This window comes from Rhincodon typus, chromosome 23 (assembly GCF_021869965.1).
Source record: "Rhincodon typus isolate 14 chromosome 23, sRhiTyp1.1, whole genome shotgun sequence".
Lineage (NCBI taxonomy): Eukaryota > Metazoa > Chordata > Chondrichthyes > Orectolobiformes > Rhincodontidae > Rhincodon > Rhincodon typus.
Window position 1 is genome coordinate 41028389 of NC_063354.1, and position 27989 is coordinate 41056377.

A 27989-nucleotide genomic window follows, 5' to 3' on the forward strand; every position below is an offset into this window, starting at 1 on the left:
CGTGACCTTCCCTGCACAAAACCATGCTGCCTATCGCTAATAAGGCCATTTTCTTCCAAATGTAAATAGATCCTATCCCTCAGTATCTTCTTCAGCAGCTTCCTCACCACTGACATCAGGCTCACCGGTCTATAATTACCTGGATTATCCTTGCTACAGTTCTTAAACAAGGGGACAACATTAGCAATTCTCCGGGACCTCACCCGTGCTCAGGGATGCTGCAAAGATATCTGTTAAGGCCCCAGCTATTTCCTCTCTTGCCTCCCTCAGTGACCTGGGGACTTGTCAACCCTAATGCCTTTTAGAATACCCAACATTCTCCCCCCACCCTGCCCCCCTGCCATGCTGACTTGACCTAGAGTAATCAAACATCTATCCCTAACCTCAACATCCGTCATGTCCCTCTCCTCGGTGAATACCGGTGCAAAGTACTCGTTAGGAATCTGACTCCTCGCATAACTTCCCTCCTTTGTCCTTGAGTGGACCAACCCTTTCTCTAGTTACCCTCTTGCTTCTTACGTACGAATAAAAGGCTTTGGGATTTTCCTTAACCCTGTTTGCTAAAGATATTTCATGACCCCTTTTAGCCCTCAGGTCCTCGTGTCAGATTGGTCCTACTTTCCCGATATTCTTCCAAAGCTTCATCTGTTTTCACTTGCCTAGACCTTATGTATGCTTCCTTTTTCTTCTTTGCTTGTCTCGCAATTTCACCTGTCATCCATGGTTCCCTAATCTTGCCCTTTCTATCCCTCATTTTCACAGGGACATGTCTGTCCTGCACTCTAATCAACCTCTCTTTAAAAGCCTCCCACATATCAAATGTGGATTTACGCTCAAACAGCTGCTCCCAATCCACATTCCCAGCTCCTGCCAAATTTTGCTGTAGTTGGCCTTTCCCCAGTTTAGCACTCTTCCTTTAGGACCACTCTCGTCTTTGTGAATGAGTATTGTAAAACTTACGGAATTGTGATCACTATTCCCAAAGTAATCCCCTACTGAAACTTCAACCACCTGGCCGGGCTCACTCCCCAACACCGGGTCCAGTATGGTCCCTTCCCGAGTTGGACTATTTACATACTGCTCTAGAAAACCCTCCTGGATGCTCCTTACAAATTCTGCACCATCTAAACCCCTAACATTGACTGGGATTCACTTAATGTTGGGAAAATTAAAATCTCCCATCACCACCACCATCCTGTTGCTCCTACATCTTTCCATAATCTGTCTACATATCTGTACCTCTGTAATTTCTGTATGTCCTCCAAATCACTCCAACTCCACACATCTACTAGCCTTCCATAATTTATATTAAAAAAAAAATCTTTTATTGCACTCCTTCCAACAGAAGTGGATAATTGAACACTTTTCCATATTACTCCATCTTCCACCTGCTTGTCCCGTGCAATCATTGGTTTATAAACTTTTGCATCTTGGACCGTGTAGGTTTGCTATCTATTCATATCTTTTTTTGAATGTCACTGCTGTTGCCGAAGTGGGTTAGAAAATCTGGTACCGTCTGTAGTTTACAACTAAAGTCGTTATTGTGCACCTACTGAATGAAAATGTGTGTCTGCACGTGTACCCCATGAACTTAAAAGAGCTTGTTTGAAAAGTGAACATGGAAGCTGGCCCTCCACTTTGCCACTGATCGAGAAAAGTGCAATAAGAGCCTACATCTGTCGTGTGCAGTTTTAAATATATCGGGCAGAAAATATGTAAAGATCAATGGGAAAACGTAAAAGCAACTTGTAGCAATGAATGCATTGGAGATGGTGCAAAAGAGATTTGTCAGAATGGTTCCAGGGTGAAAAGCTTCAACTATGATGATAGAGTGGAAAAGTTAATAAGTGTTCCTTGGATGGGAGAAGGCTAAGATCTAATGGAAGTTTTCAAAATCATAAGGGGTCTGGACAGAGTAGATGGGTAGAAACTGTTCAAACTCAAGAGAATTGAGAACAAGAGGCCATGGATTTAATGTTTTGCAAAAAAAGCAAATATGAGGCTTTGTTTAAAAAAAAATTTTTGTTTTACGCAGCGAATGGTCATGGTCTGAAATGCGCTGCCTGGCAATATAGTGGGGACACGTTCAATTGAGGCAATCAAGAGGTATTAAATGATTGTCTCTATAGATAGCGTGGAGGATTACAGGAAAAAGGCATTGGTACAAATGATTGTAAGTTTACAATATCGATACATTAATTACAGTAAAATAGAAACTGAAGTATCTAGATGTCAAAGTGGACGATATATAGAATTGGAAGGAACAAGGCACAAATGTGTTGTCAAGGGACATGCATAATTAGAGATAGTAGGAACTGCAGATGCTGGACAATCCGAGACAACAAGGTGCAGGGCTGGATGAACACAGCAGGCCAAGCAGCATCATAGGAGCAGAGAGGTTGACGTTTCGGGCCTAGACCCTTCATCGGGCCTGCTGCTTGGCCTGCTGTGTTCATCCAGCCCTGCACCTTGTTGACATGCATAATTAGACTACTTCTGAAAAGTTAAATCGTTTTGAGTAACTATTACAATCATAAAACCCCTTTGGCTATAGATAAGAGTGCTATCCTATTTTGAAACATTGTCTGGTATGCTGTCTTTACTAAATAAGTCAAGAAGGGTATTTGTTTTTGAAGAAGTTTGAAAGTAGTGTGTGTCAGGAACAATGAGAAACATGGCTTGTCTCAGTATTACTGTTGGATGCATTCAGGGAAGAGACTACAATCTCACATTTGCGGGACAAATTGGTTGAGAGCTCAATTGTGCACTTGTCTGTGCAAACTTATAACAGGAGCTAATGTATGAATGGGAATATCTACTCAGTAGATAATGATTTATTCTAATTCTAATTGGGGCAGTACTTTAAAGTCAGATTTCTGTAATAAAGCAATTTTTCTTGGCCACTATTTATTTGTATATATTATATTTAATGAACAAATGAAGAGGGTACCTGAGATGAATGTCTACATTTAAATATCTGTTATGTACAGTGAACTGTAAGTGACATGATATGGAAATTTTTGCATTCAGGTAGCTGAAAATAGTTGACGTATTGTCTGATGGCCGTAGAATTCAGCCAATAAAGGTTTCTGCATTCCAAATCAGACCAGAATAAGCTGTAAATCTTTAAAGCTCTATGAAATGGGGCTGATTGAGCACAAGCAAAGCAGTCCATTGAACTCTGAAGAAGAGTATGATGATGTTACCTTTCCTCGCTCTTGCACTCTCTGTCTTCCCCCCCCCCCCCCCAATTCCTCCCCCTCTCGCTCCCTCACTTCCTCTCTCCAACATCACCCTTCCCCCTCCCACCACCACCACCTAGAATATCTGAACTTCTGCTGTACTTTCTGCGTTTGTGGCCGTTGATGCACGTGCTGAGTCTCTTATACAGTTGTCTTTGCTTTTCTGACTGATTTCTATTTCTCATCATCGAGATAGTTCAAGGCTAAACAGCTGATCAGCCTACTTCCCATCAGCATTTTTTGAAGACACTTACATAGAGGTTTGCCATTGTTTACAGTTTGTAAATTTCAAAGTGAATTGAGTTAACCAAGTACAATGAGCAGAGTGACCAACAATAGTTCTCTCTATTCAAAGAGCTTTGTGCTGTTTTTTTCTGTTGAAAAGTGTTCTTAAGATTGGAGAGTAGTTCCCTGATATTTAAGTTTTAGTTGGCTATTTGCTAATGCTTGATTTTTTTTTGTGTAGAAAAGATCATGAAAATGGGGCATGTGAAAAGAGAGAGTCTTTTTAAAGGACGTGGGACTGCCCTGAGGTCACTATTTTCCCTTGAATTCAGTAGAGAATGTTGGGAAAATATTATCAGAGTAAATCAATTAAATATGGAATTGCATAATCGAGTTGCATTCTATGTAAAGTAATTCCTAACATAAATGTTAGGCATCTATTTCTGCTGTATTGCAAAAGCACAGTCATTTTTGAGGTTTATTTTCTGTAATGATGTTGCTTATTCATGCTGTATCTGGAGCTCCAGTGTCTATCCTGACAGCAACAAATAGCATGAAAATGATTTGTTCTTGTTTGGTGTTGTACTTCTCCTTTTTCAAACCATCATCATCCTGTGCCAGCCTTCTTCAATTTCTAATTTAGCAAACCCAGCTATAATCTTCTCTCGAGCCCTTGAAAATGCTGTTGCCTCTCAAACTTGCCTAAATTTCCTGCCACTCCATGCTTGGATCTCTCCAAGCAGGTTTATGTCCCAGCCGCAACACTCGGCAATCATTAATCAATGTCACAAATTATGCTCCATGAGCATCACCATAATGCAGTATTCCTCTCGGATGTCTCTCCAGTTGTTAATATGTTTCACGCTGCACAGTAATCCTCCAAGGCCTTACTCCTATCGTCTTAAAACCTCAATATAAAAAAAGCCAAAATAACTTCTGAAAGCAACAGCATAGTCAAACAGTGCAGCAAGTATGCCTTCTAACTCCGAGCTGAAGCTGATGAATTTACTGGGGCTCTTGTGGTGCAGTGGTCATGTCCCTACATCTGAGCCAGGATGCCTGGATTCAAGTCCTACCTTCTCCAGAGGTGTATAATAACATCTCTGGAAGGGTTGATTAGAAAATATCTCCAGCAATAATGACAGCCCTAAGAGACCTATTTCTTACCTTGCCTTCACCTCTTTTATAACCAAATGTTTCCAGCTCTGCTTCAAGTCAGGGTGTTATAAGCTCATGGCATACTCTGTACTTAATGTGATAGTCTAGGCTAATGTTTCATTGATCTCTTGAGCAATTGCTGTGTTATTTTAGATGGCATCTTTTAAAGTGATCCATCAGGGAATGCCACATTTGCCTCCTTAGGTAGATGTAAAATACCATGACCATTTTCAAGAAAGAGCGAGTTCTGTGTCTTGGTCAATGTCCCTCACCAAAATAACTTTCAAAACGACAGATCTAACTGTTCATTTTTCTCACTACTTGCAAGATCTTTCTTGTATGAATTAGCTTCTGTGCTTGCAGTCTGACATAAAGTATTTTTAAATAAAACCATTTAAATGTCAGGTTATTTTATACCCTCCCAAATTCTGAAATACTGAGGTACTGCTGCATGATTGAGGTCTTTTAATTTAGCCCACAGAGGTTGAAACCCTAGACTAACTAATAAATATGCCTTAGTACACATCACGTGCTTGATTTACCACTGTTATGGTCCCAGCTGATGTCATTACTGAACAAATGGGATCCCAGAGAAGAACCTAGCTTTATGAATCATATTCCATTTTGTTTTAACTAAGTAGTCTCCTACTAAAAGTTGAACATGCAATGTTGCAGATTTTTCTTTAACAATAAAACGCAAGTTTATTTTAACAAAAATGAAGATAGAGTACAATAAAGCAAACCATCCACTTACAATAAGTCAAACATTATTCAAACACACAGTAACAGAATGGTCCCATTAATTCCAAAACATATCTTTATATATTGGAAAGAAACAAAACAGCTTTTGTATGGTACCCAAAACACCACTACTCACTTAATACCCTCATGAGTCCCTCTATCTTGCACTATTTTAGGTCACTTGTGATGTCAACGTTTAGACTGGAACTACAGGTGCCGCCTCTGTGGAGCTATTATACACCTGAGTTTAACTATACCCAGTTTTAAGTAACCTTGTTTCATTGTTTAATCCCAGCACTCCTGGTCTAGGTCTAACACCAGCTCCTCACTGTAACATAACCTAGTTCATTATGAAACCTTCCATTCTCTGGAACACGAGTCTCCATAGCCAACTTATTCCGAGGTCTTCACAGGACCTCTCAAGTTTCAAAACTCTCAAGATAAACTGAAACCTAAAGTCTTCCTCCATAAGCTTTTGATATTTCCTTGCAGCTCAACAGTTCCACAGTCTTTAACAATCTTTGAGGGCCCTTTATGTACTTCGCTGGGGCGCAAAGCAATCCAAGATGTCATCGTGTTTCAAGGACCGCAACTCCCCTACACAGTGGTCGAAAACACCCTCGACCGTGTCTCGCACATTTCCCGCAACTCATCCCTCACACCCCCTCCCCGCAACAACAACCAAAACAGAATCCCCCTTGTCCCCCCGTCCCCCCCCCCCCCCCACAGGAAGTGCTACACCTGCCCCTATGCACCCCCCCAACCTCCGTCCCAGGCCCCAAGAAGACCTTCCACATCAAGCGGATGTTCACCTGCACATTTGCTAATGTGGTATACTGTATCTGCTGTTCCCGATGTGGTCTCCTCTACATCGGGGGAAACCAAGCGAAGGCTTGGAGACAGCTTTGTGGAACACCTACGCTTTGTTCGCAACAAACGACTGCACCTCCCAGTCGTGAACCATTTCAGCCCCCCCCTCCCACTCCTTGGACGACATGTCCATCCTGGGCCGCCTCCAGTGCCACAACGATGCCATCCGAAGGTTGCAGGAACAGCACCTCATATTTCGCTTGGGAACCCTGCAGCCCAATAGTATCAATGTGAACTTCACAAGCTTCAAAATCTCCCCAACCCCGACCGCATCCCAATATCGGCCCAGCTCGTCTCCATCTCCCTAACCTATCCGTCCTTCCTCCCACCTATCCGTTCCTCCCACCTGAAGCCCCACCCCCATCTCCTACCTACCAGACTCATCCCGCCTCCTTGACCTCCCCACCCACACTCCCCACCCACACTCACTCCCCACCCACACTCCCCTTTACTGGCTCCATCCCCGCCTCTTTGACCTGTCTGTCTCCTCTCCACCTATCTGCTCCTTTATCCATCTTCCATCCGCCTCCCCCTCTCCCTATATATTTCAGAATCTCCTTCCCCTCCCCATTTCTGAAGAAGGGTCCAGACCCGAAACGTCAGCTTTCCTGCTCCTCTGATGCTGCTTGGCCTGCTGTGTCATCCAGCTGTACACCTTGTTATCTCAAGACACATAGTGGGTTTTTTTGCCCATCACTGTGTCACACTTTGTGTTGTCAAGTTTATTGCTTGTAATAAAAACCGAAAGAACTGCAAATGCTGTAAATCAGGAGCAAAAACCGAAGTTGCTGGAAAAGCTCAGCAAGTCTGACAGCATCTGAAGAAAAATCAGTTAACATTTCAGATCTGGTGAGCCTTAGAATTGATGGTAGCTAGTAAAATTTGGGTTTATATGTAAAAGAAAGGGGGCAGGGAGTAAGCGATAGGTGGAGATAGAGCCCAAAGAAAAAGAACAGTTGGATAGACAGAGGAGTTGATAATGATCTGGCTAGGAGGGTGATTAGTTGTTAATGGAGACTGTTATTAGCTAACAATAAGTAGTGTGTAATAGCAGGCTGTGTGACAACAAGGCCTGGTGCGTGGGACAGGGGCCTAGGACAAGGGAGAATTCAGGCCCTAAAATTATTGAACTCGATATTGAATCTGGAGGGCTGCAGGGTCCCCAAGCAGAAAATAAGGTGGTACTCTTCCAGCTTGCTCTGGGCTTCACTGGAACGCTGCAGCAAGCCTGAGACAGAGGTGTTGCCCAGGAAACAGGGTGGTGTGTTAAAGTGACAGGCAACTGGAAGCTCCGGGTCATTTTTGTGAGCAGAGCATAGATGTTCTGCGAAGCAATCAGAGTCTATGCTTCGTTTCCCCAATGTAGAGGAGACCACGTTGTGAGCAGTGAATGGAGTTGACTAGATTGTGGAACGTACAGGTAAAATGCTCCTTCACCCGGAAGATGTTTGGGGCCTTGGATACTGGGGAGGGAGGAAGTAAATGGGCAGGTGTTACACTTTCGGCAGTTGCAGGGGAAGATGCTGTGAGGGACTGTTGGGAGTGAAGGAAAAGTGGACCAGGGTGTCCCAGAGGGATCGATCCCTGTGGGAGGCGGACAAAGGAGGGGAATATGTCTGGTGGTGGCATCTCACTGGAGGTGGCTGATGATCTTCTGGATGTGGTTGCTGGTGGGATGGTAGATAGCGATAGGGTTCCCCTTGTCCTTGTTGTGGGAGGGAAGAGAGGGGGTGAGGGTGGAACTATGGGAGATGGGTCTGACCCAGTTGAGGGCCCTGTTGACAATGGTGCTGGGGAATCCTCGATTGAGGAAGAAGGTGGACATTTCGGAAGCTCCCGTGTCAAAGTTGGCCTCATCTGAATGTATGCGATGGAGAATGAGGAACTGGGAGAATGGCATGGAGCCTTTGCAGGAAGCAGGATGCAAGGATGTATGGTCCAGGTGGCTGTGGGAGTTAGTGGGTTTATAGTGGATATTAATGGCCAGTCTGTCCCCAGAAATGTAAACAGATGTCGAGGAACGGAAGGGAGGAGTTAGAGATAGACCAAGTAAAGTGAGGGCATGGTGGAAATTGGAAGCAAAATTGAACTTTTCCAATTCCAGACAAGAGGGGGAAGCAGCAGCGATGATGTCATCGATTATAGCGGAGAAGGAGTTGCGGGTGGGTGTCAGAATAGGACCAGAACAAGGAATTTTCCACTTACTCCACGAAGAGACAGGCATAGCTGTAGGCCATGTGGGCATGACGCAACATTAATCTCTTTTTCCGCTGTCTTCGCTTCCATGCCCATTTCTTTGGATAACAGTCCTCTCCCCGTCTCTGACCCCTTCGCCCAATTCCAGCACTCTTCCTCCATCTGGACCCCTCCCTCTGGCCTTTTACCTTCACTCGATCTGTTAGTTGAGAACTGTCAATGTGACCTTGGTTGCTTCAATTTCTCTGACCCCTCGCCCCAATTCAACCTATCTCCCACTGAACTGACTGTACTCCATATGCTTAGATCTAACCCTGACCTTGTTATTAAGCCTGCCGATAACTGTGGTGCTGTTGTATTCTGGCGTACTGGCCAGCTCTCATACCTCCTCCCGTCTTCCTGGACCGTGACCCCATCACGGTACATCAGGCCATGGTAACTGACCTCATTTCATCCGGTGATCACCCCCTCACTGCATCCAAGCTGATAAACCCCCGACCCCACACTGCTCGCTTCTACCTCCTTCCAAAAATCCACAAACAGGACTGCCTGAACAGACCCATTGGCTTAGCCTGTTCCTGTCCCACAGAACTCATCTCTTCCTACCTTGGTTCAGTCTTTTCTCCCCTGGTCCAGTCCCTGCCCATGTGCATAAGTGATTCCTCTGATGCTTTACACCAATTTCAGAATTTCCAGTTTGTAGGCTGTAGACGCCACCTCTACAATGGTCGTGTAATCCCATTATATGTCCACCTCCCTCCAGGATGGTATCATGGTTCTCTGCTTCTTTCTGGAGCAAAGGCCTGAACCATCCCCACCCACTACCCTCCTCCGTTTGGCCAAGCTCGTCCTCACCTCAACGACTTCACTTTTAACTCCTCCCATTTTCATCAGGTCAGAGGAGTGGCCATGGGTACCTGCATGGCCTCAGGTCTGTCTCTTTATTGGGTATGTGGAACATTCCTTGTTCCAGTCCTATTCCGGACCCCACCCACAACTCTTTCTCTGATATATCGATGATATCATAGGTGCTGCTTGCCCCTGTCATCCGGAATTGGAAAAGTTCATTAATTTTGCTTCCAGTTTCCACCTTGCCCTCAGTCTGCCTGATCTATCTCTCACTCCTCCCTTCCCTTTCTCGACATCTCTGTTTCCATTTCTGGGGATAGACTGGCCACTGATATCCACTATAAACCTACTGAGTCCCACAGCCGCCTGGACCATACATCCTTGCACCCTGCTTCGTGTAAAGACTCCATCCCATTCTCTCAGTTCCTCCGTCTCCATCACATATGTTCAGATGAGGCCAACTTTGACAAGGGAGCCTCTGCAACGTCCACCTTCCTCCTCAACCGAGGATTCCCCAGCACCGTTGTCGACCGGGCCCTCAACTGGGTCCAACCCATCTCCCGCACTTCTGGCCTCACCCCTTCTTTTCCCTCCCACAACAGCGATAGGGGATCCCTTTTGTCCTTGCCTACTATCCCACCAGCAACCACATCCAGAAGATCATCAGCCACCACTAGACACATTCCCCTCCCCTCCCTTGTCCACCTTCCACAGGGACTGTTCATTCTGGCACAACCTGGTCCACTCTTCCTTCACTCCCAACACCACACGCACGCACACACCGCCGAAGGTGTAACACCACCTTCCCCAGTATGCAAGGATGCAAACATAACTTCCAGGTGAAGTAGCACTTTACCTGCACTTCACACAATCTAGTCTACTGCATTCACTGCTCATAATGTGGTCTCCTGTACACTGGGGAAACAAAGTGTAGACTCAGTGACTGCTTCACAGAACATATACTTTCTGCCCACAAAACAGACCCTGAGCTTCAAGTTACCTGCCACTTTAACACACAATCCTGTTCTCTTGCCAACATCTGTCTCAGGCTTGCTGCAGTGTTTGAGTGAAGCTTGGTGCCAGCTGGAAGAACAACCTTGTTTTACACTTGTGGACGCTGCAGTTCTCTGGACTCTATAATATCGAGTTCAATAATTTTAGGCCTTGAACTCTCTCATGTCCTAGCCCCCTATCCCATACACCAGGCCTTGTTGCCACATAGCCTACCATTACACGTACGTATTGTTAGCCACTAACAGTCTCCATTAACAGCTATCCACCCTCCTAGCCAGATCGTTATCAACGCCTTTGTCTGTCCAACTGTTCGTCAGTATCAGCATCATCGTATCCCCTACAGTGTAGTTTTGGCCCAACAAGTCCACACCAACTCTGAGCATCCTACCCAGACCTATCCCGCATAATCCACCAAATCGACACATCGCTGAACACCACGGGCAATTTAGCATGGCCAATCCACCTTGCCTGCACATCTTTGGGCAGTGGGAGGAAACCCATGCAGACATGGGGGAGAATGTGCAAAATCCACACAGGCAGTCACCCGAGGGTGGAATTGAACCCGTGTCCCTGGCACTGAGGCACCTGTGCTAACTACTGTGTCACCGTGCAGCCCTATTCTTCTCTGATTTTGGGCTTTACCCCACCTATTGTTTACTCCTTACTCCCTCACCCCATTCTATCTTCTACATATAACCTGACATTTCCTAGCTACAATCAGTTCTGAAGAAGGTTCACTGGCTCCGAAACATTAACTCTGATTTTTCTTCACAGATGCTGCCAGACCTGAGCTTTTCCAGCAACTGCTGTTTTGTTATTGTTTGTAATGTCTGGTACACACTGTGGGATGCATTTATGGAGTAATATTTTCAAATTGGAGCTTATAGCTTTTACATCTGATCTCGCAGGCGTTCCACTGTGATAGAGAAATTAGAAGCGCTCGAGCTGGATGCTGATCGAATGGGTGCTGATGAAACAACTCTCAGTGATTCACGACCCGGGAGAAGTGAAACTCGGCAAGTTCAAAGGATAGAGGTAAGTTGCACAGTGAAGGTAGCTCCATATGTTTGTTTACTTACTCTATTAATAGTAGCAATTAGGTCAGTAACAAATAGTGAGAAAGGTAGCTTTCTCAGTTACCCTAAAATGAAAAAAGTTCTGAATTGGATGATCCTTCTATTTTCTTTTCTCATTGATTGGCTGCTTGATTTTCCTTTTGATTTAATGCAATGTCAAATTGAAATGATTAGCAAAAGTTAATGTGAATGTGCATGCTATGGTAAAAAGCTCAGTCTTTTCTATGGAATAATGATTTAAGGATCAATTAATAAAGGGCTGTAATTCAGCAGTGAAGATTATCTACAGCACTGACAAAAGCTAGTAGAATGTTGCAGTTAGATTTAAATACAACGGACACAGCATCCAACTCTAGCACAGACAGCACCAGGAATAAACTAGATTTTAACTGAAAAGCAACATGTTGTATTCTGTTGTGTCTTAAATCGATTTATCCTAGACTTTATTACATAAAATAAGTTAGGTGCCACTAATGTACCAGACTGAGTTAGACTAAACTAAATGTGGAATTTTAAAAAAAAGGGACAAAGTGATTAAATTTCAGCTGTAGGTACGACATAAACCATCATTTCCTCTAATCTATTTATGGGTGCATTAATATGTCACAATATTTGCATTTCATATTGTACTTCTCATAATTTTAACAATTGTTGCTTGATGGATTTTCAAAAGCTATCGGTCCTTGTTTTTTTTTTTGAACTTTTCTGTCTGTTCTCTAGGAAAGAAACATGTCTAGCTGATGTAGTACTGTAAAGAAGCAGCCCGGAAAGGCGATAGTAAGAACTGCTAATGTTGGACTCTGAGATGAGTGTGGAGCTGGAGGAGCACAGCAGGCCAGGCAGCAACAGAGGAGCGGGAACTTAGGGTCTTCGGAAGAAGGGTCCCAACCCAAAACATCAACTTTCCTGCTCCTCTGATGCCTGGCCTGCTGTGATCCTCCAGCTCCACACTGTTAGCCGGAAAGGACAATGTTTCTGCGAAAATGCTCAATGTTTGTTGTAAATTGATTAATGTTCTGATTAAAGTAATAGATGAGGTAATTGTATTTATGCTTTAAGAGAATGGGTCATAACATTGCTCACAGTTTAAGGCTTACCATAATTGCAAGTAGTTAGCACTACAATAGATAACGTGATGTTGTCATAGGTGTTACATAATCCAAGTACCCATGGGGGTGATGGGGTTAGAAAAAATTAACCACTTTACATTCAAAGATTTGTGAAAACCAGTACTTGCAACTCCCAACTGGGGCTGCTATTTATTTTTGAAGGCAGAATTTACATATATTCAGCTCCAAATTCTTTCTCTTTTACAGATTAAGCTAATTTTCACAGCAGTGTATTGTTTACAGGTACTAGTGAATGCTTCATTCTGGTCTAGAGGAAGGCATTCAATGAGTTTCCCTGTGGGTCAGTACTTGAACCACTGCTTTTCTTGAGCTATATTAGTGAGCTAAATTTGGCTGTGCAGGTCACAATTTCAAAATTTGCATATGGCATAAACATGAAGTATTGCGCATGATGAAGAGACTAATGATAGACTTCACGGGCATAGGTTATATTGAACCTTTATAAAACATCAATTTGGCTTCAGTTAGAGTATTACATCCAATTCTGTTCACATTTTCGGAAGGATGTTTTTCATTCACTTATGGGCTATGGGTATTTGGTAGCCAGAATTTATTGCCCATCCCTAATTGCCCTGGAGAAAATGATGTGCTACCTTTTTGAATCACTACATCCCTAGGGTGTAGGGACATCCACAGTAATATTTAGGGAGTTCTAGAATGTTGACAAAGGAAAGGTAATATAGTTCCAAATCAGGGTGGTGTGTGACATGGAGAAAACTTGCCGGTGGTAGTGATCCCAGGCATCAGCTGCCCTTTGTCCTTCTGGATAGGCAGAGGTCATGCATTTGGAACATAGTTTTGAAGATCTCTGAGTTACTGCGCTATATTTTTTAAATAGTACACACTACTGCTGCTAGAATGGTGAAGGGAGTGAATGTTGAAAGTGGTGGATGGGGTTCTACTCAAGCAGGTTACTTTGACATGGATGATGTATGGTTTCTTGAGTGTTTTTGGAGCTGCATTCATCCAAATAAGTTGAGATATTCCGTCACGTTGCTGACTTGTGCCATGTAGTTGGTGTATGGGCACTGCGGAAGCAGGACATAAGTTACATGCTGCAGAACTCCTAGCCTCTGGCTTGCCTTGATAAACACAGAATTTACATGGCTAATTCAACTCAGTTTCTGGTCTATGGTAACTCTCAGAATGTTGTTAATGCAGGTTTCAGTGAATGTAATGCCATTGAATGTCAAGGGATGATGGTTAGATTCCGTTTTGTTGGAGTTGGTCAGTGCCTGGCACTTGTGTGACAGGAATGTTACTCACCACTAATCAGTCCATGTTTCAGTGTTGTCTGGATATCAGTATCTGAGGAATTGTGGTGTTGTTGAATGTTTCACAATCGTCAGTGAACATCCCATTTCTGACCTTGTGATGGAAAGGTGGCTAGGCCTAGGACATTGCCTTCAGAAACTCATGCAGTGATGTCCTGGGGCTATGATGACCGACCTCCAACAATCTTGACTGTCTTTCTTGTGCTATGTGACTGCAACCAGCGGAGAATTTTCTCCTCCGTTCCCTTGACACCAGTTCTCTGAGCTCTGTGATGCCATAACTCGCTTGAATGCTGTCTTGATGTCAAGGAAAGTCACTCTCACCTTCACCGCTGGAGTTCAGCTCCTTTGTCCATGGAATCATAACTTTCAAATACAGAAAAAGACCCTTCAGCCCACTGTGTCCATGCTGGCCATTAGCAAGTATTCTATTCACATGATAACAAGGTTGTTGACGAATTATAAAAATATAAAAATCAATCCAGTCTAATTACTCCACAGCAAATGTGGCACAAGGAAAACTCCAAAGAGTTTGGCGATCATATTCAAAATTGCCTCTGTCCTCCCAAGTATATGTCTTAAGTTACTCATATACTGTATTCTGATAGTTTATGGGTATGGCATCATAGTGGCTATGTTACCAGATTAGTAATCCAGGGATATGATTTGGGCTGTGGGACTTGAATCCCACCAGGACAACTGCAAAATTTGAAATCGGTTGAATAAATTGAAAAAGTTAATATCATATTAATGGTGCATTGATCACAAAAGTTAGTGGCCAAATTCGTTGTGTAATAGGGAAGATGAATGAACTGTTGGTCTCAATTCACAGAGAATGGAGTACAAAAATACAGGGATCTTATTAAAACTATGCAAGTCATTAGTCAGACAGCGCTTGGAATTCTGTAAATAATTTTGTTTCCCTTATCTTAGGAAATGTATACTGGCATTGGAGGCAGTAATGGGAAGGTTCAATGGATTCAGTTTTGGGTATGGAGGGATTTTCTTTATAAGGAGTAGATTGGGCTTGTACTTGAGTTTAGATGAAGAGAGGAGACCTTTTGATACATAGAGGATTCTTAGGATCTACCCTGACAAGCTATTTAAGAGGTGGCTTTTTCCTTTTGTGAGAGTCTAGGACCAGAGGGTATATCCTCTGTTAAATTAAAAGAAGGACCAGGAGGCCAAAATGTTAATAGGAGGATCGTTATTATGGAGATATTTACTGTACAGGCAAGGTTAGGCTAAGCTGTGTACTGTTCAAAATGGTCAATAATGTCATTATTAGTCACATATCAGACTCTTAAAGTGACAGTCCTCTATGTTTGAATTAATACACAACATCCTTTCCACCCTTTACATCAGAGGTTCCTGCGATGAAAACATTCACAATATATTCAAGGGTTCTCTGGCTGACGAGCACTCATACTAACGAACAAGATCCCCTATTAATATTAATTTTAAAGATATTATGAACAGTTATTTGATATGATACTGCATTGTATTGTAGTCCAACTTGCATACAAATTGACTTACCATTCACACAATGTCCTGGCATCCTCTACGAGGTTACTATCTCCTTCAGATGCTCTATTCCAATGTTATCTGGGGCTGTTTTTGGCACAGTTATTTGTAGATGTTCAATTAATGTTTCTGTTGCATATTTGTACTGGTTGCGAGCAATTGATCTGCATGTCTTCTCCATTCCATGTTGTTTCTCATTGTATGGTGTCGGACTCTGGTTCAGTCTATTCTACAGTGATGGCTGGTACCCACTCGTTGCCAGAGGTGTAATTTCTTGCCAAAGCTTCATGATCTTTTGGAAAACGTGACATTTGGCTTGCTCTCTCATCTCGGACTAATGGGGAAAATCTCAGAATAAAGGGGCAAACCGACGTAAGACAGACAAGGAGGAATTAATTTGAGAGTTGCGGGTTTTTGGAGCTCCTTGCCGCAGAGCACTGTGGGGGCAGAGTCCTTGTGTATATTTAAGGCTGAGATAGACAGATGGCGAGCAGACAGACACTTGATCAGTAGGGGAGTCGGGGTTAAGTGGAAAAGGTAGGAAAGTGAACGTAAAGAATATCAGATCAGCCACGGTCCAATTGAATGGTGGACTAGGCTTGAACTGCTGAATGGCCTACTCCTGATCCTATTTCTTATGGTCCCATGGAAAAACTGAGCCTGATGATGCCGGTCAACATAGTCTCTGCCCTGTACGGTTTCAGGAAATCAAATGCCATGTGCAACTGACACTTTACCATGAGCAATGCTGGAGAACCTTTGAGTCATCAAATAGGTTGTACTCCATCTGTTAACAAGTCTTTTGGGTAGCGATCCTTGTTCTCAAGTTAGTTTTAAGGACTATTTCATTGTCTGAGCAAATCTTGTGATATAAACTGTGCACAATTATCATTAACAAGTTTGTTCTGGATAACCAGGTCTCATAAAGATCTCTCCCAGCTTTTCAATAGTTTTGTCTGAAGCATGTTGTTTTCATGATGGTAACATCAGGCCAATTAGTAAGTGCCTCAACCACTATGAAAAGCATTTTCCCTCACGCAGTCAATGTGGATTCTTTGCCATGGCCTTTGTGACCATTTCCATCTGTGTAATGATGCTGATGGAGGTACATTGCCAACTCTTGTGCAAACTGCACGTATTGTCACCTTCTCCTCAATGTGACCTTTGTGTAGTTGATTTAACGTACATTCCCTTAGCTATGGTAGAATGATGACTCTAAGTGACAATCTGCTTGTGTGGATAGTTCTCGCTTCTATTTGACATATGGCTTAAGTTTTAGAGTTGTTGCAATCTTGCCATGAAGTACCATGCACATCACTTTTGAGAGTAGTGGATCATTTCTAGTGTACTACTTAACTTGTCCTGCTGTTCCTGAAGTGTTTTCTACTAGTTTGAAGCAGAAAATGTCTACAAAAAGACTGTTTGCAGTTGACTGTTTTGGCAGCATAATCTAGACAGCCCATTAGCATTCCAGTGCACGTGGGATTCTCACTAACAATATTTGTGAGCTAATAGCAGCAAAACCTGCCTCTACCTACGACTTGCTGCAAGAGAAGGTATCCCTGCACACGGCCTAAATATTTCTCCCTATGACTAAAATGGTCTGTGTTCTTTTTAGTAGGGTAAATTCCTAGCCATGCAGGTATTAATGCCTAGTGATATCTAGAACTGCTTTCTCTATCTGTGCATAGTTCATTTCTGCTTTCTTTAATGATCTTGATGCAAAAGCTGTTGGCTTCTGTTCATTACTGGGTAGTATGAGAAACAACTGCTCCCACTCCATATGGAGATGCATCGCATGCTAGTTGCAGCAGTAACTTTGGGCCAAAATAGATCGGGACTTCTGACTTTAATAAAGCCTCTTTGGCTTGTGTAAAAGCTGTTTCACATTGGTCTTCCCATTTCCAATTCTTGTCATCATAATTTGTGCAATTCTTTAAGAATGGTTACAAGCTTTGAGACAAACCTGCCATAGTAATTTAGCCAGTCCAAAAATGACCATGGTTTGTTTTCATTTATAGGTGCTGGAGCTTCAGTTATGGCTTTTATTTTTGAAAGTGGTTCGTATAATCCTTTAGCATTGATGACATGGCCTAAATATTTTATGAAGTGAATTTTTTTGTTTTAAAATTCACAAAAAAAGCTGTGGATGCTGGAAATCAGAAACGGAAACAAAAACAGAAATTGCTGGAAAAACTTAGCAGGTCTAGCATCACTGGAGAGAAAGCAAAGTTAACGTTGTGGGATATGGGGCATACAAAGGGTTCTCCAGGAGGGTCACTCGATCTGAAGTGTTAACTCTACTTTCTTTCCATAGATGCTGCCAGACTTGCTGAGTTTTTTTCAGCAATTAAAAACAAAATCGCATTTGTCTTTCCTCATTCTCAGGCCATGATCTTCAAGTCTCTGCAGAGTAGCATCTAACTTTAGTCATAGGGAGAAACAAGAGCAGCAGCACTAAAGTATCATCTAGCCAATACTGGACTCCTTTTAATTTACTTAAAATATGATCCATAGCACATTGCAATAGCACAAGTAAAGATTTGATTCCAAAATGGAAGTTTTTTGTCTTTGTATAGAAGCAGGTTTAAGCCCTTTGAACTTGCTCAACATTCAATTATGATCATGACTGATCATCCAACTCAATAGCCTGTACCTGCTTTTCCCCCTTATCCTTTGATCTCTTTAGCCCAAGTGCTATGTCCAACTTCTTGAAATTATACAATATTTTGGCCTATACTGCTTTCTGTGGATTCCACAGACTCTCTACTCTGGGTGAAGAAGTTTATTGTCATCTCTGTCCTAAATGCTAATACCCCTTTTTCCTTCACACTATGACCCCTGGTTCTCAACTTACCCATCATTGGTAGATCCTTCCTGCATCTACCCTGTCTAGTCCTGTCCGAATTTAAATGTTTATATGAAATTCTCTGCAATTTCTCAGCAGATTTGTTCCTCTATATCTTTTCCACTAGTTTGTGGTCTATAAACTATACAGAGCAATGTAACAGTCCTCTTTCTATTCCTTAGAACCCTGACCTCCTTAAACGCTCTGAGACATCCATTTTCCCCAGCACTTCAATGTCCTCCTTAACCAATGCTGTTACCTCCCCTCTTTCTGTTTCTTTTCTATCTTTCCTGAAAGCTTACACCCAGCAATATTTAATACTCAGTCTAGCCTTTCGTTGAACCAGATCTGTTTTCACCGCGATATCTCATTTCGGCATGGCAGTCTGCATCTGTAACTCCCCAATCTTATGCACTATACTTCATGCATTTACGTACATAGTGTTGTAAAGTTGGGTAGATTATTTGTGGATTGGAAGGCAGGACTTTAGAATTTGTTGTTTTTAAAATATTGGTGTTTGTAAAATGCTAGGGTGGAAAGCAGTGTGTGGTCCCTTTTTATCAGCTTGTGGGTTTGCAGATGCATAGAGCACCTGAATTGAAAGATCTATATCAAAAGACTGTACAATCAGCAGGCCAAGCAGCAGTTTTGTTTTGTTATCAAGGCAACAAGTTTTGAATTTAGCCAATTAATTTGAACCAGGCACCTAAATACCAAAAGCCAAATAAATTTAAATCTGATGGTTTTGACAACATAGGACCAAGCTTACTGTAAGAAATATTGATATGTCATCAAGGGTATAGAAGGGACAGTTGAGCAAAGACAGGAGAGCGAGCTGCTATCTGCCAGATTTAGCAGCTCTCAGCTCGAGAGAATCGCTAGCTCTCAGTCTTTAACTTTTAGAGAAAGTATTATTTAATCAAAGGTACCTACAGCACAACTAGTTAATATTCCTGATGATAGAAGAATTCAACGGAGAAGGTGTTCCTGACAAAACTTTCAATGGAGAAGGCGTTCCTAACAACGTTCGACAGAGAAGGCACGAAATGTTCTGGAAGACATGTAACCTGGCTGTAATTTCAAGAGACTAAATTCTATTTTTATTATTTTTGTTTTATATAAGTGGGACTTGTACTTATTGGATCAGCATTCCATTGAAATCTTGTTTTATTCAGGAATAGTTAATATGTAGAAGGGATCTATTCGGTCTGTTAATAGTTTAATTAATTTGTTCACTGTTAGTTAGATAAATTGTTACTCGTTGATTGTAAAGTTAGTGTCTGGTTTATTTTACTTGACCTCCTAGATGTTACTGTAAAAAGCGGATTACACCCCTTCTCACACTCCTTTTAACAGATTATATGGCGAGGAGCTTCTCTCTGGGTGTTTGGGTTTTAATTATCAGAGGGGGTCAACTTCTACTTTATAATAGATTGAGGGCTCAGGTCTGGGATTAGGACAGATTTAGACAGATTTGAACAGATTTGGGGTATGAAAGGACCCAGCAGATTTAAACAGATTTAGGGCTTAGTGCCCTAGATCTTTAGATAAAACTTAAGTGAGAAGTGGAAAATCTGTTTAATTTCAGTGGCTTGTTATTAAATCAAAAGTGGGGAAATGGCTCTTAACATTACTGAAGAGGTTTTTTTGGGTGGGTGCGGGGGGCAAAGATGCTTCCCAAATTTGCCAAAAAAATTTAGAAAGACAGAAAAAAGAGACACTTTTAGAATTAGCAGACAGGCTAGAATTGGGTTTAGCTAGGGATAAGAAGAAAGCTGATATTGTAACAGAGTTAGTCAGGCATTTAGGTACATCAGTGAGACATTCAAGTGCATTGGAGTCAGAAAAAATTAAATTGCAACTAAAACAACTGGAGTTAGGAGAGATAGAAAAGGAAAGAAAAGCCATATTAGAAGATAAAGAAAGGGAAAGAAGATTCTTAGCTGAGCAAATGGCGAAAGACAATGGCAAGGGAGAAAGTGAGAGTTTGCACTTTGGAAGTGGACAATTAGACAGGAAAGTCAATTTAAAAGGATGGAGATGAAGGTAGAAGGTAGGCCTAGTGAGGAGGAGAGTGATGATGAGCAAACTGATCGTAGCCAAAGGCTTACTCAGATATGTACAAATATGTCAAAACTTTACCAAAAGTCAATTTTAAAAAAAAAAAAAAGCCTTTTTCATTTCCTTAGAGAAATTGCTAAACAGAAGATCTGGCCAAAGTCTATGTGGTTAATGTTAATTCAGACCAAGTTGGTAGGCAGGTCTAGTAAGGTGTTTGCAGCATTGTCAGAGGAGGTGTCAAGAGCATATGAAGATGTAAAACAGGCTGTTTTGAGTCCCTGTGAATTGGTACCAGAAGCGCATAGACAACGGTTCAGAAACCTAAAGGAGGAACCAGGTCAGACTTGTGTCGAGTCTGAAGAATTTAAACAGAGCAACTTCAATAAATGGATGAGAGCATTAAAGATAGAAAAGACATATGAGGATCTTAAATAACAAAGTGTGGAGCTGGAGGAACACGGCAGGCCAGGCAGCATCAGGGGAGCAGGACAGCTGAAGTTTTGGGTCGGGACCCTTCTTCAGATATTATTCTGCTGGAGGAGTTTAAAAACTCACTTCCAGAAGTGATGAGAACTCATGTTGAGGAACAGAAAGTTAAAACAGCGAGAAGAGCTGCAGAGATGGCAGATGAATACATTTTAGTACATAAATCGAAATCTAGATTCCTACAGCAATTTCATTCCATGAGGGATAGAAATTGGGATAGAGGAAGATCCTTCAATGAAAAACAAAAAGTAGATCGCACTGGGAGCGGTTTACCAAATGTGAAAAAGAAACCCGAGAGGGTGGAAGAGAGGTGAAAGACCTCGGGTGTTTTCACTGCAATAAGGTGGGACACACAAAGGCACAGTGTTTGTGGCCTAAGAAAGGCATTGGGGAAAAATGATATGGTAGAAGGCTAAAACAGTGGGATTAGCTGAGGTAGTGAAGGAAATCACAATAGAAATCGAGGAGCTGCAGTAGAGTTGACAGCCTAGTCACAGGCTGAAAAGTAAGATAGTGCCTCATCTTTTCAAAGACTTCACCTGTGTCAAAAATGTTTACTCAGGTAGAACAGGGTGAGGAGCTAAAGAAGTTAACACATTTAGAGGTATGGGAGCTGGTCAGTCTCTAATAGCAAGAGATAAAAGTATTTTCACTCCTTCTGAATATCGCAGAAGACTGATAATCTGTGGAATAATTGGAGAGAGAATTAGTGTTCCCCTCTGTAAGATAAGGCTAGAAAGTCCAATCAAGACTGCAGAAGTGAAAGTGGGAGTGATTGAAAGAATGGCTATTCCAGGAATACAGTTTGTTCTTGGAAACGAGATCACTGAATCACACATGCCCATTGTATTGGAGAAGCCAAAAGAAAACCAAGGAACTGAGGAGTTAAAAGAAAAATACCCTGGAATTTTTCCGGACTGTGGTGACAAGATCCCACAGCCATAGTTAAAACAAGAAGGGAAAACAAAAGAAAGGTGGAGTTGAGGTCTGGTTAGCTGATACTCTGAAATGGTAAACGACAAACCTAAGCAGGTCGGGGATCAGGCAGAGGTGTTTAGTTCTGAAAGATTAATGTAGTTACAACAAAAAGATGAGACAATAAAGGATTTATATCATAAAGCCTACTTGGAAAAGGAATCAGAACGTATTCCAGAATGCTATTACCTTAGGATAAAACCATAAGGCGGAAATGAAGACCTTGGCAGGTTAGTATAGATGAGAAATGGGTGGAAGTTCACCAGATTGTGTTGCTGGTAGAATACAGACAGAAAGTATTGCGGGTTGCACATGAATTACCTATAGGAGATCATCTAGGGATGAGGAAGACTCAGGCTAAGATACAGAAGCATTTCTATTGGCCTGATTATGTAAAGATGTGGTTGAATATTTCTGTACCTGTCATACGTGTCAGATGGTAGGAAAGCCACAGGCAGTAGTAAAACCAGCACCTTTGCCAATTCCTGCATTTGAAGAACCTCTCATGTGGGTTATGATTGATTTGTGTAGGCCCCCTCCCTAAAGCCAAAAGTGGGAACCAGTACAGCCGGTTCTGATATTATGCAATAGTTCCGTTCTCGTGCGCATCGACCAGACGTCTCAATCTGACTTAATCCCATTTCCCAGCATTTGGCTCATAATCATCTCAACCCTTTCTATTCAAATATCCATCCAGATGCCGAGTTGCCCATTTAATATAGGGATGAGAACAAATTTCTTGTCTGAAGGTAGTCAATCATTGGAATCCTTTACTGCAGAGAGCTGTCAAGCTGGTTCGTTAAGTACATTAAAGGCTGAAACATTTTTATTCAGTAAAAACAAAAAAAATCCAGTATTCTGGAGAAAAGGGAGGGAAAGTGGAATTGAGGATTAACAGATCAATCATGATCTCCTAGAATGGCGGAGCAGACTCAATGTGACAAATGGCCCTGCTTCTGCTCCTGCATCTTATGATCTCACACCTTGAATGTCAAGGCAAGATTGTTGGATTCTCTTGTGTTGGAGATGGTCATTGCCTGGCACTTATGTAGAATGAATGTAACTTGCTACTTGTCAGCTTTTATTTGGCTTACGACGTTTAAAAGTTTGAGTCAAACATAGTTCTTCGATCCCTTCAACACGTGTTTTACTTTTCACGTTTCCAGCATATGCAATATTTTGCTTTTGTTTTACTATTAAGTGGTGGTCTTCTTTTGGACATAAGTGTAGGTATACTATGAAAATTCATTAGAGCTGAGTTATGGAAGTTGTTTCTTGGAATATTTTGCTGTAACTAGACTCCATCATAGCTAGACTATGTAACTGTTAATACGGTCTGTAGCTATGTTTGACAACAAACATCAAATAACACAATATTGTTTATAGCCTTGGGGTTTGATGTCTCTGTTTTTCATTAACGTTACATTTTGCATTCTACCCTGACTTAAATTCTAATTTGTAATACATCTTGTTTCAGTAGTTGAATCATGGTAAATGTATAGGTGGGCTTTTTTTAACCGTGTTCTGATCAAGAAATTGAGTTTGTTTAAACAAATGCATGTATCCTTCCCTTAAAGCTTAAAGCAATCTTTTTCCATCGTTAAAACTATGTTGTGAACTTCTGACTGGCAAGCAGGCCATCAGGTTTTGTTTCTCAATGTTGTCACCTTTCCTAACGTCATGCCAGAAAATAGTTGATGTACTGGAGGGTTTCCAGGGCCAACAAATAAAGAACATTTGTCCTGATTGAGCCTAGAGATGATTGTCTTCAGTATAATCAGAGTACATTATAATGACCCGGTAGAACTGATTTTAAAAAGACAAAAATCCCCATGTGTAAACTTTGCAGCAGGAGCAATCGGTTATGGGTAGTGAGCACATGATGTCCTTTGCTGTAACTTTATTCCATTTTCTATTCATTGTTCCTAGGCCTAGGAGCAAAGTAACCAATGTTGGCATCTTACCGTCTCTTTCGTTTATATTTGCTGTGTTGGTACAGGCCCAAATTTAAACCTGGGGCATACCTACGGCACTGATTGATTGATTGCAAATTGAGCTGTGAATTGTCTGATTTGTTTTAGTCAGTGGCTATCTCTTTCAACATGATGTCAAGTTCTTAAATCTATTTCTGTTTAAGTTTCAGATTCTCATCAGTTTTTAAAAATAAAAATCCAGTTCAAACTGTCTTTCAAAATGGTTAATGGCATGAGCTGAGTGATCCACAATACAGTTCATTTATTGGGCAGAATTGTCTTCCTTTTGTGTAAGATTTTACAGCTCATCTCTAAAATAGGATCACTTGACAAAAATATTTTTAATTCCTGTACATTCTTCAAATTCTAGTTTGTTTTTACAACAGATAACATAGTAGAAGCAGTCTAATTCTGAAATTTGAGAACCTCGGCACAGTTTGAAAACTGTTTCTGCACATGCTTTATTTCTGTATAGATTGCACAATTGTATTCAAAATTTCATCATGGTCCCCTGTTTAGAGGGAACAATATGAATTGAACAAGTCGGAATACTTTGCGATTGTTAATTGCTTTTGTAAATTTAGTGATTAATTCCATGTCACTTCTGACTTTGTGTGTGTTTGGCAAGTGTCCACTGAGTTGATTGTAATTATATTTGTCAGTTATATCCTTGCTATGTCCCACTGTATGAGATGAGCTTTGACCTTTTATTGAGCAACAAAGTCTGCTTGCACACCAAATACTGTTTCAAAGGCTTATAGCAAAAAAATTTGGACTTAATTTGGTAGCTTCTTGTATGACTGCTGTACTGCAAGAGGACCTGAGGATTGCAAAACATTAATGTTGGACACAAGTATGCAGTGAACTCTGTGGCTACAAGTAAAACATAGTATTTTGCTCCTTTGTGATTGTCAAGTGCATGTAACTGAATCAAAATTACAGAACTATTTGACTTAAGGTCAGGAGGCCTCAAGTGCTCATTAATGTGAGCTTCAAGCAGTTCAACTGCTATGAAATAAAGTTCCAGGTGGTTATGCAGCAGGCAAAAGCACTTCACATTTCACGAAGAACATAAGTTTTATTTTTGCAGGCTGAGAGTATTTTAGAGGTTGGGTTTGTTCTTAACTGAAGTCCTGTGGGGTTACTTCTGGTTATTATTATTTCCTGTGTTAATGAAGGCAGTGTTACATTGCCAAGTTCTCATTTAATGCCTCTCCTGCTACTTCTCAAAAAGAGTAAACATGCAGTCTGTGGTGGGCCCTTGTGGCAACACATTAGGAGCAATTACCTGTTCAAATTGCTAGTACAGGCATATGCAATTTTTTTTAAGGGATCAACTTCCTAGATTTACATATCCCTTATCCTGTAGAAGACAGTAAATCTGAATTGAATATGGAGACTTTTTTAAGAAAGTAAAATTCTTTATGAAATCCTGGTTTCAATATATTCAGATGTACAGAAATGGGTGTAATGAAGTTTTGATGTTGTCATTGTTTTTATCATGAATGGACATCTCAATTGATGCTATCTTTTGTTTTAACTTGATGCTTTCTCTTTAGGAAATGAAGAAGAAACCCGTCAAAGAGCAGCGTTTTCATTCTTCTGCTGTACCCCCTCTTCGGCGGGCGAAATCCCTTGATAGAAGAACAACGGAATCCATTATGACGGTAAAACTGTTGTTGTCTTAGCAATTCAGTTTGTAACTTTTGTGTATCATCCCAATATATTGCACAAATAAACAATTAGAAATATGACTAAAATTTCTACACCAATTCACTGAGTTTGTCCAATTAGCAGTGAGTCGTCCAGATCAAGAAATACCCTTGACTCCAATCATGTACTGTATCCAGTTAACTAGTGTTAGCTTGAATAGTTGTCGACATTCTATATGATTTGGTTTCAGTATCCTTGGATTGAACAATGGAAAAAATATTAAAAAGTCCCATGCTATCCATTGGTAAATGTAAAAAGGAAATGAGTGAGTCTTGCGATAGGTTTTTAAAAGTTCCACAATGTAAACTTAATATTACAGTAATGAATGTTATTGCATTGATGGCAACCTTTCATTTTCAGAACATATTTGTTAAATTTATTGTGAAAAGATGCACTAAATACCATGACTATGAGGAAGATCTAATGATTATGGATGAAATGCATTTCCACAACTCTATATCCAACCTACCAAAGGCAACCAGACCAGGACTGAGGGGAATCTTACTGATCTCTTGGTAGAATGTATGTATCTGCTATTCATGCAGAAAGAAGCCTGGAAAGCAGTTTTGCAACATGATGCACTGCTAATTTGTGTATTCTAGAATTGGATCCAGTTGATTGTAAGCTTGTTGCATGGACATATTTTATCATCACACTTTATAAATATTTTGAGGTAGATAATCTAGATAACTGCTCTTATGATTTGTACTTCTCATTTCACATGCTGCACTCAGTAACAACATTCAAAAGCATGTTGCCAATTTCCACATGCTGATGAAACCCACCTTACCCTCAACACCATATTTCTCACCCTGGCATTGTCCCTAAATTGTCAGGCTGTGTTTGTCCAACATACAGTATTGGATGGGTTGAAAATCCTTCCATTTAAATGTGAGGAAGGCTGAAGCTTTTCTCCCACCACAAACCATTCCTTAGCTACTGACTCCCTAACTATCCTTTGCAGTTGTTTAAAGCTGAACATGACTGTTCATGGCCTTGGTGTTATATTTGACTGAGCTTCCAACTGCATGCTACATAATCACAAAACTGCTGCTTACTACCTCGATAGCATTGCCTAAGTCATCCATCCTGGCACAGCCTGTTTTCTTCTGACAATTTATGCCTTCATAAACTCTGGCTTTGGCTATTCCAATGCATTCTTGGCTGACCTCTATCTTCCAACCCAGCTCATCTTGAGGCTCCGCTGTCTGTGTCCTAACTCTCACCAAGTCTGGTTAGCGCATCATAAGTAACACCATGATTTTAAAATTCTGATATGTTTTCAAATCCTTCTTAGCCTTGAATATCTCTAACCTTTGCAATCATGTCCATCTCAAAAATCGTTAAGTATCTGCGGTCCTCCAATTTTGCTCCCTTGGACGTCTCCAATTTTAATTGCCGAAATGCTGATGGCTATGCCTTCAGCTGCTGAAGCCTAAACATCCTGGAGTTCATGCTTTATCCCTATGCTCCTTTTAAGACTCTCTTTAAAACTTGTCTGCATGCCTAACCTTTATGGTTAATTGCTGTACACCCCCATAGTAACTGTGCTAAATCTCACTTAGGCCTCCTAATGGCAACTTGGGATATTTTACTACTTTTAAAGATGCTGTATAAATAGTGTGTTATTGTTTTATAAGGACCTTTCCCCTCTAAAGTTGTGCTACTTTGATATATTCCTATGATGTGTAGAAAATATTAAATAAATGTCGATCAACCACCTAACAGGGCAACTCCTTTTTTGATTGGGAGCTATTTGCTGAAGAAGGACACTGTCACACAAATTGTCACTCCACCCCTTATTTTATGAAAGAAGGGAGCTATGTACCAAGTAGCACTTCAAAACTGATGTCCTGATTTTTTTGCTTAGATCATTAGGTTATTCCTCATTCAAGAAGCATGATACAACCAAGTTTCCATTCTTAATACAAATGATCATAAAATTGTCTTTCTGTGACTCTAATTATGATTGACTGAATTTATTACAGATGAGAATTTGAGAACCCTGGGCCTTTCAGAATTATTTACTGCAGCATTTGTATTAAATCTAAAACAAAATCTCTGTTACAATGCAGTTTTCTTGCTGCAGAGTTCTTTTCATAGTACTCCAAACTTTTAACTTATCTATTCACCAGAAATGTATACATGTGTATGACAAAGACCAGTATTATAGTAATATGGGTTAGTCTTAGAATAATAACTTCTATTGGTGTGATTGAGTGTGCTTCATCTTCCCGATTGACACACATTATCAGTGCAGAAATTATTGCTGAAATTGAATCTGCTAAATATCTCCTTGTAACCAATACTAGATGTTGAGATTTTGTTGAGTTTTTGCTGCATTAATACTGTAGATTTATCATGTAATTAGGGCTCAAATATTTACAGGTTTAAGCTCAAAACATCAATGCATTTATCATTTTGAGAATGATGATCTGACCTAGTTGTTTACTGAATGTCTACATCACCATTAACTGTTAGTGATTTCTAATATTGAAGGTCCTGTGTTCTAAAAGTTTTGAGCAGAAAGTGACCATTAAAGCCAACAACTTTCTCTTCTCAATAGGTTTGAGGCTTATCTCAATTTATTTGTCAGCAGTCATCATCCATTAATGAGAACTGAGTACTTGACCA

The 27989-nt window shown here is 41.1% G+C and overlaps 1 protein-coding gene across 4 annotated transcripts in view; it reads left to right on the top strand.

The window, feature by feature from the left end:
• The window catches only part of LOC109915688 (COP1-interactive protein 1-like), a 343206-nt gene that overhangs the window by 208473 nt on the left and 106744 nt on the right, over positions 1 to 27989 (top strand). For all 4 annotated transcript variants that reach the window (XM_048610817.1, XM_048610815.1, XM_048610818.1 and 1 more), the window contains exons 8-9: positions 11204 to 11330; positions 25202 to 25309. In XM_048610817.1, coding sequence (XP_048466774.1) covers positions 11204 to 11330; positions 25202 to 25309 — 235 coding nt within the window. The remainder of the gene's footprint in view (positions 1 to 11203; positions 11331 to 25201; positions 25310 to 27989) is intronic.